The 22,298-nt window shown below is 43.3% G+C and overlaps 1 protein-coding gene and 3 non-coding genes across 4 annotated transcripts in view; all 4 read left to right on the top strand.

The window, feature by feature from the left end:
* The first annotated feature begins 51 nt into the window (after window positions 1-51).
* TEX14 (testis expressed 14, intercellular bridge forming factor) overlaps window positions 52-22,298 on the top strand; it is a 107,512-nt gene continuing 85,265 nt past the window's right edge. Inside the window, exons 1-6 of the mRNA XM_058164064.1 lie at window positions 52-138; window positions 1,529-1,663; window positions 15,867-15,981; window positions 17,473-17,638; window positions 20,071-20,207; window positions 21,987-22,068. Coding sequence (XP_058020047.1) covers window positions 1,534-1,663; window positions 15,867-15,981; window positions 17,473-17,638; window positions 20,071-20,207; window positions 21,987-22,068 — 630 coding nt within the window. The 5' untranslated portion in view covers window positions 52-138; window positions 1,529-1,533. The remainder of the gene's footprint in view (window positions 139-1,528; window positions 1,664-15,866; window positions 15,982-17,472; window positions 17,639-20,070; window positions 20,208-21,986; window positions 22,069-22,298) is intronic.
* LOC131189421 (small nucleolar RNA U3) lies at window positions 4,593-4,810 on the top strand. The gene has a single exon (XR_009153029.1). It is a non-coding gene; the product is annotated as a small nucleolar RNA U3 (small nucleolar RNA).
* LOC131189422 (small nucleolar RNA U3) lies at window positions 7,331-7,532 on the top strand. The gene has a single exon (XR_009153030.1). It is a non-coding gene; the product is annotated as a small nucleolar RNA U3 (small nucleolar RNA).
* On the top strand, window positions 13,876-14,093 carry LOC131189420 (small nucleolar RNA U3). The gene has a single exon (XR_009153028.1). It is a non-coding gene; the product is annotated as a small nucleolar RNA U3 (small nucleolar RNA).

Raw genomic sequence — 22,298 nt, 5'->3', positions numbered from 1 at the left:
AACACACCCTACGGAGGGTGTGCTCATTCCCGCCTCCCCCGCTGCAAGTTCCGCAGCGGGGAAGAGAACGCGGTGACGCCGTCCGCCGGCCTCAACTGAATTCCTCGGCAGTTGAAAAAGCAAAAGGCAGCCGCCGAGGTGCGTCGGGCGACCTGGAGAAGTGAGGGATCGGGGCGAATGGAGGTTTCCTTGGGCGGGCAAGGGGACGAAGCGGGGCAGAGAGGCGGGGAGGGGGCGCAGATTGAGATCGCAGATCTAAGGAGATCTGCTCGGTTGGGGGAAAGGAGAGAAAGTTGGGGTGGGGGCGGCTGACTTTCATCCCACGCGGTACCCGCAAGTGTTTTAAGCAAAGCCGGAGAAGTAAACAGCCCTAGAGAAGAGAAATCCCAAATGATGAAGGTGGGGAGGGGGCGACAATCCGTAATAAGCTTCCTAAAATTTAGGAACTAAATAGAATTGTTTTTTTAAACCTTTCTCCTTATCTGCGCAATAATTGAGCCTAGTGTCGTTTTGGATAGTGAGATGGGCAGGTATACATTTGATTGATTGAGAAGACAGAGGGAGATAGATTAGATAGATAGATAGATAGATAGATAATGGATAGATAGATAATAGATATGGATGATAGATAGATAAATAGATAGATAGATAGATAGATAGATAGATAGATAGATAGATAGATAGATAGATAGATAGATATGGATAGAAGATAGATAATGGATAGATAGATAGATAGATAGATAGATAGATAGATAGATAGATAGATAGATAGATAGATATGGATAGTAGATAGGTAATGGATAGATAGATATGGATAGTAGATGGATGGATGGATAGATAGATATGGATAGTAGATAGATAATGGATAGATAGATAGATAGATGATAGATAGGGACAGAAAATAGATAATGGATAGATAGATATGGATAATAGATAGATAGAGATAGATAGATAGATAGATAGATAGATAGATAGATAGGGATAGTAGATGGATGGATAGATAGATAGATAAATAGGGATAGAAAATAGATAATGGATAGATAGATATGGATAATAGGTAGCGATAGATAGGGATAGTAGATAGATAGATAATGTATAGATAGATAGGGATAGTAAATAGATAGATAGATATGGATAGAAGATAGATGGATAGATATAGATAGATATAAACAGATTTGTAGTGAGATGTGGATGGATGGTTGAATAGCGATGCGATAGATGTATGAATAGGGATAGATATATTACCAATCCCTTTTAATAAAAGGCTAAACTTTCCTAATTTATTAAATTTAATGTGCTCCAAACCACCCGAGAGACACCCCCCCCTGGTGCTCTGTCTACGATCGGACCCCAGGGTCTGATCGCGGGGGTGAGGTGTCACACATGCAAACACGGGTTTAGGTGGGTTCTTATGGCACCGTGGAAGCTTGCAAAAGGGGATGGTCTCGCCTCCCCGCAGGGACAGGGAAAGGGGGCTGGGGGGAAAAACTCCCTTCTTAATGTCTCTTTCCCCCCACCCCACCCCCAGGGAGCATGGCCCATACCCTTCCCATTCCCTGCCCGGTCAAACTCGGGACGGTGAAACTGGAGAGCCCAGAAGCTCGTCTGCACGACTACGTCAAGCAAGGCAACTACGTCAAAGTGAAGAAGCTGCTGAAGAAAGGTATGGTATATATCTTTGATGAAGGTTTTTTTTTTTCTTTTATGTACACTGAGAGCCTATGCACCAAAGACAAATTCCTTGTGTGTCCAATCACACTTGGCCAATAAAAATTCTATTCTATTCTATTCTATTCTATTCTATTCTATTCTATTCTATTCTATTCTGAATGTATCTTTTCTTTTATGTACACTGAGAGCATCTGCACCAAGACAAATTCCTTGTGTGTCCAATCACACTTGGCCAATAAAAAATTCTATTCTATTCTATTCTATTCTATTCTATTCCATTCCATTCCATTCTATTCTATTCTATTCTGAATGTATCTTTTCTTTTATGTACTCTGAGAGCGTATGCACCAAGACAAATTTCTTGTGTGTCCAATCACACTTGGCCAATAAAAAATTCTATTCTATTCCATTCCGTTCCGTTCGATATTCTATTCTATTCTATTCTATTCTATTCTATTCTATTCTGAACGTATCTTTTCTTTTATGTACACTGAGAGCATCTGCACCAAGACAAATTCCTTGTGTGTCCAATCACACTTGGCCAATAAAAAATTCTATTCTATTCTATTCTATTCCATTCCATTCTATTTTATTCTATTGGAGGGTGGGCGTGCAAAAGGGAGAGGTGCAGGGCAGCATTGAAATCCACTTTTTTTCTACCGGTTCTGTGGGTGCGGCTTGGTGGGTATGGCAGGGGAAGGATACTGCAAAATCCCCATTCCCTCTCCACTCCTGGGGGAAGGATATTGCAAAAGCTCCATTCCCTCCCCATTCCAGGGGAAGGATACTGCAAAATCTGCATTCCCAACCCACTCCTGGGGGAAGGATATTGCAAAATCCCCATTCCCTCCCCATTCCAGGGAAGGATACTGCAAAATCCCCATTCCCTCCCCGTTCCTGGGGGAAGGATATTGCAAAATCCCCATTCCCTCCCCATTCCAGGGGAAGGATACTGCAAAATCTGCATTCCCTCCCTACTCCTGGGGGAAGGATATTGCAAAATCTCCATTCCCACCCCACTCTGGGGCTAGCCAGAGGTGGCATTTGCCGGTTCTCCGAACTGCTTAAAATTTCCGCTACCGGTTCTCCAGAACCTGCTGGATTTCACCGCTGGAGAGGTGGCTGTGAACTTGCGCCGTTTCTTGGCTTTTCGCATTGCAAACTTAACGGGTTTAATAATCGACCCGTGGCATTTGGTCTTGCAAAGATGCGTGAAACGCACTTAAGACGTGGGTTGCCTTGTTAGTGTCCCCTCCACCCCCTTGAGCTCGTGGAAAAGGAGAGGGCCTTGCACGCTTTTGCGCTGGCAAAAGTCGCAAGGTGGATTTTGGCACTTGGATGCAACCTCCTCGCCCTCCCATCCTCGCCTTTGCTCCGGCCCCAAATGGAATCTAAGGGGGCATTTTTCCTTTATATTTATTTATTTATTTATTGCATTTTGCACGCGCGATCCCAAGTTAACGGCGAAGGCTAGAAGAAAAAGGGTTGGGAAGGATTGGGAAGGATGTGGAATCCGCAGACCGTAAACCCGGGCACCATCCTGGGCCGAGATTTTGCACCCGTCATCGGTTCATATAGGATATGCAATGCACCCCGCGGGCGATCAAAGGTCGTGTGAACGGAGGGTTCCTATATGTTTACAAGTATAACGTGGGTTTTTTGTTTCCTTTTTAATATCTCTTACTTTGGGGCATAGTTAACTCAGCTGAGATCAGAAGTATGAATTTTGTATGAATCCAGGTGCAGTAAAAGGTGTTGGCTTTTCTTTTTTGTCACAACAGTATACAAACATCGATATAAAACAACAACACATCATATAAGAAAAATATATATATAAGCAAAAGAATGCAATAACTATGTTAATTTGATATAATGAAAAGGAACAATAGGACAGGCACGGTAGGCACTTTTGTGCTCTTATGCACGCCCCTTATAGTCCTCTTAGGAATGGGGTGAGGTCAATAGTAGACAGTTTTTGGTTGAAGTTTTTGGGATTTTGAGAAGAGACCACAGAGTCAGGTAGTGTTTTTCCAAGCGTTAACAACTCTGTTACAAAAGTCATATTTTCTGCAATCAAGTTTGAAGCAGTTGACATTAAGTTTGAATCTATTGTTTGCTCTTGTATTACTGCGATTGAAGCTGAAGTAGTCTTTTACAGGAAGGATATTGCAATAGATGATTCTGTGTGTTAAACACAGGTCATGTCGGAGTCAGCGGAGTTCTAAATTTTCTAATCCCAGGATTTTAAGTCTGGTGGCATAAGGTATTTTGTTGTTTTCAGAGGAGCGAAGAACTCTTCTTGTAAAATATTTCTGGACGCGTTCGATTGTATTAATATCAGAGATGATATTTCCTGATCCCCAAATCAAATCCGAACAGCACCAAATTATTTTATTTTTATTTATTTATTTTTGTCACAACAGTATATATAAGCATAAGCATGAAAATAACTATATAATATATAAGCATATATATGAGCATAAGTATGTAATAACTATATTAATTGAATATAATGAAAGGGAACAATAGGACAGGAACGGTAGCCGCGTTTGTGCTCTAATGCAGGCCCCGTTGCTTGCAAAACTTTGCAAAAAGAACTTCAAGACGTTCCTTGCAATAGATGCGCGCACGGGCGGAATTGAAACAAGTAATGAAGCTCCACCCCTAGGCAAAACCCGATTGGCTGTCCGGTTCCCCGATGCAAATCTCAAACGAGGGGGCTTATGGTCTCGTTCGTTTGTTTTTTTTACGAACAGTATAAGCTCCGGAGCAGTAATTTTTCTAAATAAATTCCACGGGGTGGTTAGAAATGTATTACCGCGAAGGCCACGAAGCGTAATTTGCGATGGGGGGGAGGCGGTCGCTGTGACTTGAAGAGCGGTGGCTGCGGGTGAGGTCCTGGAATCTCAGAGCGATCCTTTAAGACTATACTTTCAGGGATCATTTCTATAGTATCCAACTAGAGAAATGCACTCGAAAGTGATCGGCTGAGCAAACCACGAGGAGGAGACGTAGTGTTCTCTCCTGAGCGCGAAGCCAGCAGGTGGTGCTACTTAATGTGGCCGCCGCCTGCTATTGATGACCGTTCTGCCTTTTCTTTCGTGGAGAGGTCGGAGGGAGAGAACGCAGTCTGAGTGGTTTGCTCGCTTCCCCCACCCCTTTTTTAAAATCAGTTAAATAATAGAAAAAAAAATGTTCCGTGTTAGTTTTTCGTGAATGGTTGTTCCCACGTTGCTCAATTGAAAGCAAGCGGGTGTTTTGCAAGTGTTCCTTTTCTGTGCGGATTACTTTTTTTTTTTATGTAATTCCATCATTTTATTGAATTCAACCTGCCCGGAGCTGTGGAGTCTTTTCAGGACAAACCCACTTTTCCCACAGGGTATTTTTGACCTTTGCAATTTTGAAGACACTGGGACTTCCGCATCCGGTATGTTGACTTACGGGATTCTGGGAGTTGAAGTCCACAGTTCTGAAATCCGAGGAATAGAATAGAATTTATTGGCCAAGTGTGATTGGACACACAAGGAATTTGTTTTGGTGCATATGCTCTCAGTGTACATAAAAGAAAAAAAATACCTTCATCAAAATACCTTCATCAAGGCACAACTGTTCACACATGCTTCCAGGTTCTGCTAGTGGGTCCCTCGTTCACATTTTTTTTTAATTATTTGCATTTACATCCCGCTCTTCTCTGAAGACTCAGGGCGGCTTACACTATGTCAAGCAATAGTCTTCAACCTTTTGTATATTATATACAAAGTCAACTTATTGCCCCCAACAATCTGGGTCCTCATTTTACCTACCTTATAAAGGATGGAAGGCTGAGTCAACCTTGGGCCTGGTGGGGCTTGAACCTGCAGTAATTGCAGGCAGCTGCTGTTAATAACAGACTGTCTTACCAGTCTGAGCCACAGTCCAGGTCATAAGAATTTTAAGAATTCTTAAGAAAGTATTTAAATTTCTACAGAATTTTCGGCCAGGATGATCCTTCCTCTTCCCCTTTAGCAATTCCTTCATTGTGTAAATCTCCACGGACCAGTGCATTCATTAGTTCGGCGGAAGCGAAGTTTTGCAAAATATTTCAAGGCAGGATATTTTTAACCTCAGCCACTTTGAAGATGTTGGGACTCCCAGAATTCAGGGTGCTGGAATAGGGGATTCTGGGAGCTGAAGTCCATACATGTTGCTGAGATTGAAAAATAGATACATGTGCTCCCAGGCTCTGCTGATGGGTCCCTCATTCACACATTTGCAGCAGGGTTGAAATCTACTTACCTTCCTTACCAGCTTGGAAGTCCACACGCCACGAATGCGCGCTGGCTTTGCTCACTCGTGCGCGTCACATCTGCGCACAGACCTGCGCGGAAAAAAACAGGAAGTAATGACACCCTGGGTGGTGGGTGTCACCGGTGGTTCGGTATCTGAATGAATTTTGGTATCTACCTACCTACCCATCCATCTATTTATTCATCCATCTATCCATCCATCCATCCATCCCTTTCTCCCTCTCTCTTCTATCTATCTATCTATCTATCTATCTATCTATCTATCTATCTATCTATCTATCTATCTATCTATCTATCTATCCATCTATCCATCCATCTATTTATCCATCCATCCATCATCTCTTTCTCCCTCTATCTACCTACCTACCCACCTACCCATCTATCTGTTTATCCATCCATCCATCCATCTACCTGCCCATCCATCATCTATCTCTTTCTCCCCCTCTCTTCTATCTATCGATCTACCCATCCATTTATCCATCCATCATGTATCTCTTTCTCCGTCCCTCTTCTATCTACCTACCTACCTACTTACTTACCTACCCACCCATCTATTTATCCATCCATCCATCCATCCCTTATATATACATACATACTACACTGGCACGCACTAACCAGAGGGACAGAAGCGACCAAGTCTGGATCCAAAACTGACTTAAAGAATAAGTGGGCTTCAAGGACCCCTTTTCTACCCCAAAGTCCTTGCTTTGTTGGTTCTCAAGAGTTGGCACCTCCTCTCGCCTCGATTGGCAAGTTTGGGAACTGTTGATGAGATTTGTGGGAAGAGGTTTCCTGTGTGCTCAGGACCCACCTTCTTAGCCTGGTTCTATTGACCTCTTTCCTTTGTTTGCTTAACAACTTGGCTTTCTTCTATCTCCATCCTTATTGTTGCCCTAAAGGGATATCTGGCTCTTTGTCCATCCTTCTTATGTGCCTCCTTCCAGCTTTAGACATAGCAGCTTCAGTCTATTCTCACACACACAAAAAAACCCTTTGTGTGAGTGAAGGACAGTCAAATGAAAGTGCTTCATTGTCTTAAAATCCCTCAGTACTTATTTCTGTTTGGCGAAGTCACTAATTAATCAGATCCGCTTGTTGTTGCATTAAGCGACACCTCATGCTTGCAAGCAGCTGCCCTGTTCCCTGATGCAAATCGAAAAACCAGGGGGATTATGGGTGTTTGCGCGGATTACTAACGATATACGCTCCGGAACGGTCTTTTTCTACATAAATTCTCCGGGATTTCCGAAATTTATTTCTGGCTTTGGAAGAAACGAAGGCCGCGAAGCAGAATTTGCGATCGGGGAGGCGGCCGCTGTGACTTGAAGAGCGGTGGTTGCGGGTGAGGCCGTGTAGTCGTGCTAAGGTTCATTAAGACTATACTTTCAGGGATCATTTCTATAGTATCCAACTAGAGAAATGCACTCGAAAGTGATCGGCTGAGCAAACCACGAGGAGGAGGCGTAGTGTTCTCTCCTGAGCGCGAAGCCAGCGGGCACTGCCACCTGCTATTGATGAACGTTCCGCCTCTTCTTTTGTGTAGAGGTTGGAGGGAGAGAACGCAGTCTGAGTGGTTTGCTCGCTTTCCCACCCCCCCTTTTTTTATTAAATCAGTAAAATGAAAGAGAAAGTGTTGTTCTGTAATACTGCGCATGTTATTTTTCTGTGGTTGGGTTGGGTTCCCAAGCTCTTCCAATTTCCTTATTCTGAAAAAAAGCAAGCTGTGGTTGCAGGTGTTGGCCTGAATGTGTCGTGTCAGGGTCAGGGAAATCCGAATCAGGTGTGCCTCTGCAGCTCTGCCAAAGTCCTAGCAAAGTCCTCAGGGCAGGCAGGAGACCAGAAAGTGACTTCAGCAAGATATGTTTAGACTTTGCCTGACTCAGAGAATACCAGAAAGCAGGTCCTTTATATAGGCCATGGGGTGTGGCTCCATGACTCAGCACTTATCCAGGCCTGCCCCTCCCTTCCTTCTGTTGCCTCCGTCTATCAAGTCTTCTGACGCGAGAGTCACTCCAGTCTGCAGCTGTTGGCAATTGACCTCCCTCAGGCTCACATGCTGTGGAGGAGGGGGAGGGGTCTAGTTGCTCCGTTTGCCTGGGCATGGAGCCAGAGCTGGGGGCTGGAGATACTTCCTCCTCTTCAGCCTGTCTGGGCATGGAGCCAGGGCTGGGGCCAGGAGGCATACTAGGACATTCCTCCGTGTTCGGAAGCAGATAAGAAGGCCCCGGCTGTGGTGAGATCGGACGAGACACAACAGAATGTTCCTCAACATTTTCTGTGCTGATTGCCATTTTTTTAAATAATTCCATCATTTTATTGTATTCAACCTGCATGGAGCTGTGGAGTCATTCAGGACAAACCCATTTTTTTTTCCACAGGGTATTTTTAAGCTTAGCAATTTTGAAGACGCTGGGACTTCCGCATCCCGTAAAGTGACTTAGAGCAGTGGTTCTCAACCTTTATAGTGCTGCGACCCCTTTAATCGATGTGGCGACCCCAACCGTAAAATTATTATTTTTTAGGCCGCGATCTCAGCGCGCCTCAGCAGCCGCAGAAGGGGAGAAAAAGCGGCAAACTGTTTTTTTTGAATTTATCGCGCCTGAAGCCAACTTCCTGACCTTTGAACCTTTCGCCGCGAGCTTAAGACACATCTATTTATCTGCGCAGGACTGGACTAGAATTTTAAATTTTAAATTTGGTTTTAATAGGGTTTTACTATTTTATTGTGGTTTTAATATTCGGCCGTATTTAATAAGTTTTTTAAATTGGGGTTTTAACTTGTATTTATATTCATGTTTTACTTGGCTGTAAACCGCCCTGAGTCCCTTGGGAGATAGGGCGGTATAAAAATATGATTAAATAAATAAAATAAATAAATAAATAAGCCGTATTGGCTAGCGATCTGAACTGCTTGCGATTGCCTTGAGGACGAGGCATTAAAGCGGAGACGACCCTATTAAGTTTATGGCGCCTGAAGCCAGATTAGGCTAGCGATTGGGAGTGATTGCAGCTGGCTTGAGAGGGAGACATCGGAGCAAAGATTTCTCTCTTTTTTAATTCATCGCGCCTGAAGCCGAATTCGGCTAGCGATTTGAAGAGCCTGCAGCTGGCTTGTGGAGTCAATCATTGGAGCGCGATTCTTCGACTCGGAAGTATACTTCCCATATTTCCGATGGTCTTAGGCGACCCCTGGCAAATCGTCATTCGACCCCCAACGGGGTCGCGACCCACAGGTTGAGAACCACTGACTTAGAGGATTCTGGGAGTTGAAGTCCACACGTGTTAAAAGTTCTGAAATCCGAGAAACTGTTCACACTTGCTTCCAGGTTCTGCTAGAGGGTCCCTCATTCACATATTCACAGTCCAGGTCATAAGAATTTTAAGAATACTTAAAAGAATTTAAATTTTTCAGAATTTTCTGCCAGGATGAGCATTTCTCTTCCCTTTTAGCAATTCCTTCATTGTGTAAATCTCCACGGACCAGTGCATTCATTAATTCGGTGGAAGCAAAGTTTTGCAAAATATTTTCAGGGCAGGATATTTTTTAACCTCAGCCACTTTGAAGATGTTGGGACTTCCACTCCCTGAATTCAGGTTGCTGGAGTAGGGGATTCTGGGAGCTGGTTTGCTCGCTTCTCCACCCATTTGTTTTTAACTGAGTGAAATGAAAGAAAAATGTTGCTCTGTAGTATTCTTGTACAAGATTGTTTCAAGCCTTTTTTAAAAAAAAATCATAGTGAAAAACAGACCCAGGTATTCCTTGATTTACAACCGTTCGCATAGTGACCGTTAAAAGTTACAACGGCACTGAAAAATGTGACCTATGGCCTTTGCAGACTCCATACATACGACCTTTGTAGCATCCCCATGATCACGGGATCAAAATTGAGATGCTTGGCAACTGGTTCAGACTTACGACTGTTGGTTGCGGTGTCCTAAGGATCATTCGATCCCCTTTTGTGACCTTCTGACAAGCAAAGTCAATATGGAAGCCGGATTCCACTTAACAACCAAGTTACTAACTTATGGACTGCAATGATTCACTTAACAGCCATGGCAAGAAAGGTCGTAAAACGGGGCAAAAGCCACTTAACAAATGTTTTACGTAACAACAGAAATGTTGGGCTCAGTTGTGGTTGTAAGTCGAGGACCTGCAGTTTGTTAACAACAGTTTGTTTAGCAGCCATTCAAAGTTACGGCCTGAAAAAAAGCGACTTATGACAGTTTTTCACCCGGGTGACCTGTTGCAGTCTCCCCATGGTCACGTGATCAAAATTCAGAAGCTTGACAACTGATATTTATGACGGTTTCAGTCAAAAAGGAAAAGGAACGTTGTCCATGGGGTCGCAATGGGTCGGACACGACTTCGCAACTAACAACAAGTGTCCCGGGATCGTGTGATCTTCCGAATAGCAAACTGAATTTGGAAGCTCGATTCACTTAACAACCAGGTTGTTAAGGTAGTTTTCCAAATAAGTGAGGATGAATGTGTATAGCTTTACAAGAGGTGTGTGTGTGTGTGTGTATACATACAGCATATATATATAGTAGATAATGTATCTTTTCGTGTGCCTATACCCGCTCTACTATGCAATATGTATGTACACATGTGGCATATATACACAGGATTAAATAGTATATTTTGGATGTTCAGTAGTAGTAAATAAATAGACAGGGTAATTGTATCTCGTTGAGACCTTTGAAGTCTCTAACCTTTGACGTGAGTGACATCAAGTTGGCCATGCCCACCCAGTCACATGACCACCAAGCCATGCCCACTGTCACATGACCACCAAGCCGTGCCCACTGTCACATGACCACACCCACAACATCATCAAGCCACACCCCACAAAATAAGCCACGCTCACAGAACTGGTAGTAAAAAAAATGCACCCGCGTGCCTTACCATCCCTGTCCTAATATTCCTTTTTTTTTTTTACTTACTCTTTCCATGTATCCAAATTACGTTTATACTTTTGCCTGTTATCTTACATGTGATTAACAAATAAAATAAATAAAATAAACTTAAGGCACTGTTTCTCAACCACAGCACCTTTAAGATGAGTGGGTTTCAAATTTTTTTTAATATCGGTTCTGTGGGTGTGGCTTGGCGGGTGTGGCTTGGTGGGTGTGGCAAGGGAAGGATACTGTAAAATCTCCATTCCCACCCCACTCCAGGGGAAGGATACTGCAAAATCCCCATTTCCTCCCGATCAGCTGGGAATTGGAAGGCAGAGAATAGATGGGGGCGGGGCCAGTCAGAATTTTTACTACCAGTTCTCCAAACTACTCAAAATTTCCGCTACCGGTTCTCCAGAACTGGTCAGAACCTGCTGAAACCCACCTCTGATGTGAACTTCAACCCTCGCTGGCTGGGGAATTCTGGGAAATGAAGTCCACATATCTAAAAGTTGTCGAGGTTGAGAAACTGTGGTAGATGGGCAGCTTTATTAGTGAATGGTAGTGATATGGAAGCACTTTTGATTTGAAGAAGCCACAATTAGCCAGATCCAAAGTTACATTAAGCTGCTCACCATGTTTACAATCCGTGATGTTAAATGAAGATCAAACCCAATGAGGCGTTTTAAGGCGTTTGGGAATGAAGATGCAAAAACAGTTGCAACAATTGCAAGATACAATATATTTATTTATTTATTCATTCATTCATTCATTCATTCATTCATTCATTCATATTTTTATACCGCCCTTCTCCGAAGACTCAGGGCGGTGTACAGCAAATAAAATAACGAAAATGCAAAACAGATTAAAATACTATAACAAGTTTAAAAATCTAATTCGACCGCTGTATACTTAAAATATTAGCTAAAATTTTTCAAAAGCTAAAACCCTGTTAAAAAACCCGCTAAAACCCCCCATACTAAAATCGATCAGGCCAGCCCCGCTTGGTGAAAAAAGAAAGTCTTGAGCTCGTGTTTAAAGGTCCGGAGATCAGGGAGGAGACGGAGTCCCACCAGCAGCTCATTCCATAGAGCCGGGCCCCCCACAGAGAACGCTCTTCCCCTGGGGGCTGCCAGCCGACATTGGTTGGCCGACGGCACCCTAAGAAGGCCCTCCCTGTGAGAGCGCACTGGACGTATCGGACAATGGGAGGTAACTGGCGGCAGCAGGCGGTCCCGTAAATATCCCGGTCCAATGCCATGGAGCGCTTTAAAGGTGATAACCAACACCTTGAAGCGCACCCGGAAGACCACGGGCAACCAATGCAGCCTGCGCAGGAGAGGTGTTACATGGGAGCTACCTCAATCCCCTGCGCAGCCACATTCTGTACCAGTTGGAGCCTCCGGGTGCTCCTCAAGGGGAGCCCCATGTAGAGAGCATTGCAGTAATCCAGACGGGAAGTGACAAGGGCATGAGTGACCGTGCATAACGAGTCCCGGTCCAGGAAAGGGCGCAACTGGCGAATCAGGCGGACTTGATAAAAAGCTCCCCTGGCGATGGCTGTCAAATGGTCTTCTAAAGACATATTTCATAAAGAAATACACAGTTGTATATTTGCAAAAACAGTTGGCTTTGCAATCGTAGGATACGCATTGATTTACTTATTAAATTTACAGGGGCCCATCTCACTAGAATAGAATTTTTATTGGCCAAGTATTCACACAAGGAATTTGTCTTGGTGCTATCCAAGCAATTCTTATAATATAAAAATAAATCATAAATATAAAAACAACATTTATTTATTTATTGGAATTTGTCAAAGAAAAACACGAGCAAGAGAATAAAAACACAGTGACAGGGATGATAGGCACGTAAAGTGAAATTTATTTATTTATTTATTTATTTTGTCACAACATCATATAAAAAGATTATATAGTATATAAACATATATATGAGTAAATATTAGGAGGTATAAGCATCTATATATATATAGGAAGAAGAAAAGAAAAACAATAGGACAGGAACGGTAGGCACGTTTGTGCTCTTATGCACGCCCCTTATGGTCCTCTTAGGAATGGGGTGAGGTCAATAGTAGAAAGTTTTTGGTTAAAGCTTTTAGGATTATGGGAAGAGACCACAGAGTCAGGTAAAGTATTCCAAGCACTGATGATTCTGTTACAGAAGTCATATTTTCTGCAATCTAGATTAAAGCGGTTGACATTAAGTTTAAATCTGTTGGTTGCTCTTGTATTATTGCAATTAAAGCTGAAGTAGTCTTTGACAGGAAGGACATTACAATAGATGATTCTGTGAGTTAAGCTTAGGTCTTGTCGAAGGCGACGGAGTTCCAAGTTTTCTAAGCCTAGGATTTCAAGTCTGGTGGGATAAGGTATTTTGTTGTTTTCAGAGGAATGGAGAACTCTTCTTGTAAAATATTTCTGGACACGTTCAATTGTATTGATGTCAGAGATTGTACCACATTCTCCCTCTTTCTAGCGTTTGGACGGCTGTGTCACAAGTTAATTCCAATAAACACCTGCATAGGAAGACCATTTAGCAATTGAAACCGATAATAGCCTGTTCTATGTAAGGAAGCAGCTGCAGGTCTCACCTAAAAGAAATTCACTTTGTCAACTGCAGCCCTTCGGCAGTGAAAGAGTTAATAGAGCGCTCTTTCAAGAGTGACACCTTGCAGGACCCACCTCTTCCGCTCCCTGTATCCTTGAGCCCCTGAGTAAAAACAAACAAACAAACACGTAAGTGAAGCGTGATTGGTTGTCCCGTTCCCCGATGCAAATCTCAAACCAGAGGGGCTTATGGGTTCGCTCGTTTCGCTAAAAATATACGCTCTGAAAAAAAACCATTTTCGTAAATAAATCAATCGTGATTATTCGAAATTTATTCCTGACTACGGAGGGAACGATGACCGCAAAGTCATGGCTGTGGTTCGGGAGGTGGTCGCTGTGACGTGAAGAGCGGTGGCTGCGGGTGAGGTCCTGGAATCACGTTTAAGTCCGTTAAGACTATACTTTCAGGGATCATTTCTATAGTATCCAACTAGAGAAATGCACTCGAAAGTGATCGGCTGAGCAAACCACGAGGAGGAGTCGTAGTGTTTTCTCCTGAGCGTGAAGCCAGCAGGCGGTGTCACTTAATGTGGCCGCCGCCTGCTATTGATGATCGTTCTGCCTTTTCTTTCGTGGAGAGGTCGGAGGGAGAGAACGCAGTCTGAGTGGTTTGCTCATCAACCCAACTATTTTTAATCATTGTTAAATAATAGATTAAAATACTTGGTACATTATATATAATATATACTGGATATATTATACTTGATATATCAAATGATATACTATATATATATAATATATACTGGATATATTGAGCCTAATGGCTAATCTATTTATTTTAGTGATTTCTTTCTAGAGCAGGGGTTTGGAAACTTTTCAGACCACTAAATTTGTAACTTGAAATCCTGTGGACCACTAATATGGATTTTTTAAAAAAAAAACATAAATAGTATTTAGTGCAATATAAAAAATGGAAATACTTCTGCGGACCACCTGTTGGTGACACTGCTCTAGAAAGCCTCATGAGTGACTTTGGGCCAATCACTGAGATATAGTAAGAGTTTTAGTTCCACTTTAGCTCTGTAAAATGATTGGGTGATTTTGGACCAATCACGAACAAATAAAAAGAGTTCTAGTTCCACCTTAGCTATGAAACCTTAGTCCAATTAGGCAAACTGCCAAAGGCCCTTCCTGGCAAACATCCAGAAGCCACAAAAACAAAGATGTATATGAAGCAGAAGGCACAGTTACAACGTTGTTTTCTGGTAAAGCTCAAACGCCATTGCTGGTGTTTTAGGCCTTATGGGAGGGGCCAATCTTCTCCTGGCCTTACTCCAGAGTCGTCCTTGCCTTCTGGCAGTTTTTCTTTATGCGTACATTAGGAACAGGCTCCTCCTGTTCCTCTGCCTCACTACTATCAGCCTCTATAGGCTCCGGAGTCCGCACATCGCTCCCAGTTGCCCCTGGCCCCATCTCTGCCTCCGACGCAGAGCGCTCATCTGGGCCTTCCCCTGATTCCAGGACTCGCCCATGTTCTTCCTCAGCCTCATCACTCTCCGACTCGGCTGCCAGCTCCACAGGCTGCTGGCGGATCACAACAGAATCAGCCTAAAATCCTTACATAGCCATAATAAGCAAACTCAGTCCAACGCCCTTGAACTCCGCTAACCCAGCGGTCTCCAACCTTTCCAGCCTGGCGGCTCAGCCTGGCACAGGTGTGTGTGTATGTGGGCAGGAGCACGTGTCTGCACAGCTCCGTTTGTGTGAGCAGTGCCCACAGTAATTTTTATTTGGGAAAGAAGGGGGTGCTCTTCTATTATTTGTTTGTTGTATCCCACATTTATTAGTTTAACAAATAACCAACAAACTTTCCTCTTTCTCACAACAACCCAATGAAGTGGGTTGGACTGAAAGTGACTGGCCCAAAGGCACTCAGTCAGCTTTCATGCCTAAGGCAGGACTAGAACTCACCGTCTCCTGGTGATTGGCCCAAACACACCCAGTCAGCTTTCATGCCTAAGGCAGGACTAGAACTCACAGTCTTCTGATGATTGGCCCAAAGACACCTAGCTGGCTTTCATGCCTAAGGCAGGACTAGAACTCACAGTCTCCTGTCAGAACTTTGAATGATCACTAAAGAAGTTGCCGTAAATCAAGGACCAACCTGTATACTTGGTATGCCAATCCAGGAAAGACATGAATGGCTGGGTGGCTAGTGGCTTATGGGAGCTGAAGTCCAAAGCTTTAGAAAATCTTGATGAAATGGTATAGGTTTTCCTACTTGTGAGAGGGGGTTGGGCTAGAAGACCTCCAAGGTCCCCTTCTGATATTATTCTGTATTATATTCTTGATTTCCCTAACAAGATTCAGACATTGTAGGGCAGCATAAAATTTAATGAAGAAATAAAATTAAGTTGAAGTTTTTCTCCTCTCGTTCTGTTAGGAATCGCCACCCAGTCGGTTAACTCCTTAGGGCAAACTCCGCTTTTCACCGCCGCCTTGCTTGGACTGGGGAAACTGGTAGACATCCTGTTGGATTATGGATCGGACCCAAACCAGTAAGTACGAGACATAAATGGGTGAGAAGCGGGATTCTGGTAAAATTGTTTTTTTTTTCTTTTTCTTTTTTAAGCAAAATTATTTTGTGTTTCTGAGGAAAGTATGAGGTATCTTTGCTTCTTCATCGGAACACATATGAACAAGAGGGCGGGTCAAGGATGGGGGTCCCGGCTGCAGGATCGGAGCCCTGCCCTTAGTAGCAGGCGCTGCGACCCCATCTAGATTTTTAAAAAATTAATTAATGACATTATTTATTATGCTTTACTAAAAGCATTTATAAACCTGCCCAACTCACACATGATCGACTGTGTGTGGCTTACAACATTTAAAAACCCACCGCATAATAAAAAAACCCTACCCCATTCTTGTTAACTTTGTTAACTTCCTCCTGAAGAATCTTTCAGATTTGGTTTTTTTACTTCTACTTTTACTTCTTCTACTACTTCTACTACTATTCCTTTTACTACTTTTATGTCTACTTCTACTTTTATTTCTACTTCTTTTATTTCTACTACCTACTATTTCTACTACGTACTACTACTTTTGCTTCTACTTCTACTTTACTTCTACTACTACTTTTACTTCTACTAATTTTACTTTTACTTCTACACCACTATTTCTACTACTTTTACTTTTACTTCTACTTTTACTTCTTTTACTTCTACTACCTACTACTTCTACCTACTACTACTTTTACTTCTACTTCTACTTTACTTCTACTACTACTACTTTTACTTCTACTAATTTTACTTTTACTTCTACACTACTACTTCTACTACTTTTACTTTTACTTCTTTTACTTCTACTACCTACTTCTACTACTACTTTTACTGTTACTACTACTTCTACTTTTACTTCTACTACTACTACTTTTATTTCTACTACTATTCCTTTTACTTCTACACTACTACTTCTACTTCTACTACTTTTACTTTTACTTCTACTTCTTTTACTTCTACTACTACTTCTATTTTTACTTTACTTCTTCTACTACTACTACTTTTACTTCTACTTTTACTTTTACTTTTACTTCTACTCCTACTTTTCTCCACTTGTAAGCCGCAACTTACAAGTAAAGACATTTGGCAACTGGCTCATATTTATGACGGCTGCGGCGTTCTGGGACCACATGATCCCCTTTTGCGAACGTCCGACAACCGAAGTCCATGGGGAAGCCGGATTCACTTAACAACCACGTTTCTAACTTAACAACTGCCGTGATTCACTTAACAACTGTGGCCCGAAAGGTCGTAAAATGGGGCAAAACTCACATAACAGCTGCCTCGCTTAGCAGTGGAAATATTTGGGGTCCATTGTGGTCATAAATCGAGGTGTCGGGTCCAAGGAACACCCCCAACATGCCAACAGACATGAAATGAAGCCTGGATTCATAGGACACAAGGAATATCTGTAGAGGAATTTGCTTTACAGCGTTAGAGGAAGTAGCGAACTCACGCATGAAGAGCATGGCGTTGTTGTTGTCCCTTTAGCCGTTGTTACGACGGGAGCACCCCTGTCCACGCCGCGGCCTTCTCCGGAAGCCAGTTCATTCTTAGCAAACTGCTGGACGCAGGCGGAGACCTGCGACTCCACGACAAGGATGGGAGGACCCCGCAAAGCTGGGCAGTGACGGCAGGAAAGGAAAGCAGCGCGCAGGTATGTCGTGGCGGGCGTTTAGCGATCCTGCCCTTGGAAAGGTTGTGGGTGAAGTTTTGTACCGTTTGGGAGAAAGTGAGGAAACTCGGAGACCAACACAGTCGGGTGTGCTAGTTAAAAAAAACTCCAATTAGTTAGAAACTGGGAGATGGATCTTTGGGTATCCTTGTTTTCCTCTTCCTTCCTCAGCCCGTTTTTCCTGCGGTGCTATGCCATCCCCCACCCCACTCTGCTAAGCAACTCATTCCAGGGGTGAAATGCTCCCGGTTCGGACCGGATTGCGCGATCCGGTAGCGATGGGGGCGGGTAGTTCGGAGAACCGGTAGCAAAAATCCCTCCCCCCCCACACCGCCCACCCCTCGCTGTTCCTCTTCTCTGTCCCTGAAGCTCTCGGTGGTGATATAGCTGCAAACGGCCTTAAATGACTGCCGCGACGCTTCAAAGGGCCGCATTATAGTTGATCAGTGCTGTAGGCAGCTAGTAGACCGGTGCCTCTAGTTTTAAAGAAGGTAGACCAGTGCGCTCCCAAGTTTTGTATACTTTATTATTTTTATTATTTATTATTATTGGCCATGCCCATTCAGTCACCTGACTACCAAACCACGCCCACCGGGTCACCCGACTACCAAGCCATGCCCAACAATTAAGCCACGCCCACAGAACCGGTAGGGAAAATTTTTAGATTTCACCCCTGACTCATTCCCACAACATTGTCAAACTATTTAGTCAGGCTGCATTACTACTCTTCTTCTCATCCTTCCTCTTACCTATCTCCTTTTCTACTTAACAATTGTAACTTCGGTGCTTGTATCTTTATGATTTATATTGTTTTATTTAGTTTCCTAGTACGATTTATGTGGATTGCTTATTTAGTAGGCTATGACTATCACTAAGTGTTGTATCTTATGACTTACGATGAATGTATTTTCACGATGACTATGATCATGATTTATGACTTATAGCTTTTATGTGCACTGTAAGCTTCTGCACCGAAGTGAAATTCTTTGTGTGTCTAATCACACTTGGCCAATAAATAATTCTATCCTATTCTATCCTATCCTATCCTATCCTATCCTATTCTATCGTATCGTATCGTATCCTATTCATTCTATTCTATTAATTTCTCTTCCCTTCCATGTTCATTCTATTCTATTCTATTCTATTCTATTAATTTCCCTTCCCTTCCATTTCCTTTCATGTCTATTCTATTCTATTCTATTCTAGATTCTATTCTATTCTATTCATTTCATTTCATTTCATTCTATTCTATTCATTTCTCTTCCCTTCCATTTCCTTCCATTTCCTTCCATGTCTATTCTATTCTATTCTATTCTATTCTATTCTATTCTATTCTATTCTATTCTATTCATTTCCCTTCCCTTCCATTTCCTTTCATGTCTATTCTATTCTATTCTATTCTATAAAGGATTCTATTCTATTCATTTCTCTTCCCTTCCATTTCCTTCCATGTCTATTCTATTCTATTCTATTCTATTCTATTCTATTCTATTCTATTCTATTCTATTCTATTCTGTTCTATAAAGGATTCTATTCTATTCTATTCATTTCATTTCATTTCATTCTATTCTATTCTATTCATTTCTCTTCCCTTCCATTTCCTTCCATTTCCTTCCATGTCTATTCTATTCTATTCTATTCTATTCTATTCTATTCTATTCTATTCTATTCTATTCTATTCTATTCTATTCTATTCTATAAAGGATTCTATTCTATTCTATTCTATTCTATTCATTTCATTCTATTCTATTCTATTCATTTCTCTTCCCTTCCATTTCCTTCCATGTCTATTCTATTCTATTCTATTCTATTCTATTCTATTCTATTCTATTCTATTCTATTCTATTCTATTCTATAAAGGATTCTATTCTATTCTATTCATTTCATTTCATTCTATTCTATTCATTTCTCTTCCCTTCCATTTCCTTCCATGTTTATTCTATTCTATTCTATTCTATTCTATTCTATTCTATTCTATTCTATTCTATTCTATTCTATTCTATTCTTCTATTCTAATATATTCCAGTCCATTCCATTCCATTCCATTCTTCTATATTCTATTTCATTCCATTCCTATTCCTATTCCCATTTCTATTATTTTGTTTAAGAAACCTGACACAGATTTTTTTATTAATAATTTAGGCGTTCTGGGAACTCTAGCAGCACACGAAATACTTTTTGACTTTATGCTGGCTGGGGAATTCTGGGAGTTGAAGTCCACAAATCTTAAAAGTTATCAAGCTTCGATACCCTTGCTTTAAAAAAAAATTCCACCCCACAGAGCATTCCCCCCCCCCGTTCCGTGTTTTTCAAAAGTGGCCCTTCCCTCTTGCCCCCTTTTCCTCGGGAAAACTTAATTTTGGCTTAGCACAGAACCCATAGCTTTACCTGTTGGACTGCGGTTTTGCTTCCAGATGCTCGAATTTATCCAGCGCTGTACCACTCACATGCAAGTCGTCCTGCAGAACCAGTCCTTGGATTTATTGAGGAAAGTGGACTCCCCCCGGGCCCTGGTCCACAGCCCCTCCAAGTTTGGGGGGTTTACTCAAGGGTAAGTCAAAGGAACTTTGGGGTTTCACTATCCCATAATAAGCCAGCAGTCCTGGGAGTGTGTGGTGTGGAGGAGATTTCCAAGGTAAGGCCTACCTTCCTGTAGACCAGGGGTCTCCAACCTTGGCAACTTTAAGCCCGGAGGACTTCAACTCCCAGAATCCCCCAGCCAGCAAAGCTGGGAGTTGAAGTCCTCCAGGCTTAAAGTTGCCAAGGTTGGAAACCCCTGCTGTACACTGCTTCTCTGGCAGGGAAAATGCCCCAAAATGCCCATGCTGGCTGGGGAATTCTGGGAGTGGAAGTCCACCCCTCTTAAAGCATGGCTGGCTGGAGGATTCTGGGAGTGGAAGCCCACCCCTCTTAAAGCAGGCTGGCTAGGGAATTCTGGGAGTGGAATTCGACCCATCTTAAAGCAAGCTGGCTGGGGGATTCTGGGAGTGGAAGTCCTCCCCTCTTAAAGCATGGCTGGCTGGAGGATTCTGGGAGTGGAAGCCCACCCCTCTTAAAGCAGGCTGGCTAGGGAATTCTGGGAGTGGAATTCGACCCATCTTAAAGCAAGCTGGCTGGGGGATTCTGGGAGTGGAAGTCCTCCCCTCTTAAAGCAAGCTGGCTGGGGAATTCTGGGAGTAGAAGTCCTCCCCTCTTAAAGCAGGCTGGCTGGGGAATTCTGGGAGTAGAAGTCCTCCCCTCTTAAAGCAAGCTGGCTGGGGGATTCTGGGAGTGGAAGTCCTCCCCTCTTAAAGCAAGCTGGCTGGGGGATTCTGGAAGTGGAAGTCCTCCCCTCTTAAAGCATGCTGGCTGGGGAATTCTGGGAGTGGAAATCTACACCCCTTAAAGCATGCTGGCTAGGGAATTCTGGGAGTGGAATTTGACCCATCTTAAAGCATGCTGGCTGGGGAATTCTGGGAGTGGAAGTCCTCCCCTCTTAAAGGATGCTGGCTGGGGAATTCTGGGAGTGGAAGTCCTCCCCTCTTAAAGCAAGCTGGCTGGGGGATTCTGGAAGTGGAAGTCCTCCCCTCTTAAAGCATGCTGGCTGGGGGATTCTGGAAGTGGAAGTCCTCCCCTCTTAAAGCATGCTGACTGGGGAATTCTGGGAGTAGAAATCCTCCCCTCTTAAAGCATACTGGCTAGGGAATTCTGGAAGTGGAAGTCCACCCCTCTTAAAGCATACTGGCTGGGGGATTCTGGGAATGGAAGTCCACCCCTCTTAAAGCATACTGGCTGGGGGATTCTGGGAGTGGAAGTCCTCCCCTCTTAAAGCAGGCTGGCTGGGGGATTCTGGGAGTTGAAGTTCACCTATTTTAAACCATGCTGGCTGGGGAATTCTGGAAGCTGAAGTCCTCCCCTCTTAAAGCATACTGGCTGGGGGATTCTGGGAGTAGAAGTCCACCCCTCTTAAAGCAAGCTGGCTAGGGAATTCTGGAAGTGGAAGTCCACCCATCTTAAAGGATGCTGGCCGGGGGATTCTGGGAGTGGAAGTCCACCCCTCTTAAAGCAAGCTAGCTAGGGAATTCTGGGAGTGGAAGGCCACCCATCTTAAAGGATGCTGGCTAGGGAATTCTGGGAGTGGAAGTCCACCCATCTGAAAATGGTTGTAGACATAGATGTTAGCATAGATATAGTGTAAGATATTGTAGGGTTAGTAATAAGTAGAAAACAAGTACATTTGTCCATTTTTAAAAATAACAGTTTTCCTAGGGAAACACAAAGCTGTCTTGTTCGTTGCTGCTCCGTCCCATTTCCCAAAATCCCCCTCACAATTCTCCCTCTTGTGCTTCAGGGCAGCCGACAGCCCCCTTGGGAGGTTCATGAAACGTGCGAGCAGCATGTCGCAAAGCATCTTTAGTTTCGGTTTTGGGAAGGTAAGAGGACGAGTTCAAGATGGCGGAAATCCTGAGGCCTCCATTCGTCCAGGGTGTGTACGGACAACACACAAATACACAAGGCCAAGTGTCCCATAGGGGGCTATGTGGAGACCGCCCAAGACAGTGTGAAAGTCCACGGAAGTGGGTTTTGGTGGCTCTCAGAGAATCTCCTGAAATTACGAGCTGTTAGCCGGTGGAACAGACTGCCACATGATGTGAAGCAGCAC

This window comes from Ahaetulla prasina, chromosome 1 (assembly GCF_028640845.1).
Source record: "Ahaetulla prasina isolate Xishuangbanna chromosome 1, ASM2864084v1, whole genome shotgun sequence".
Lineage (NCBI taxonomy): Eukaryota > Metazoa > Chordata > Lepidosauria > Squamata > Colubridae > Ahaetulla > Ahaetulla prasina.
Note: the sequence above shows the minus strand (reverse complement) of the source record. Positions and strands in the feature narration are given on the sequence as shown.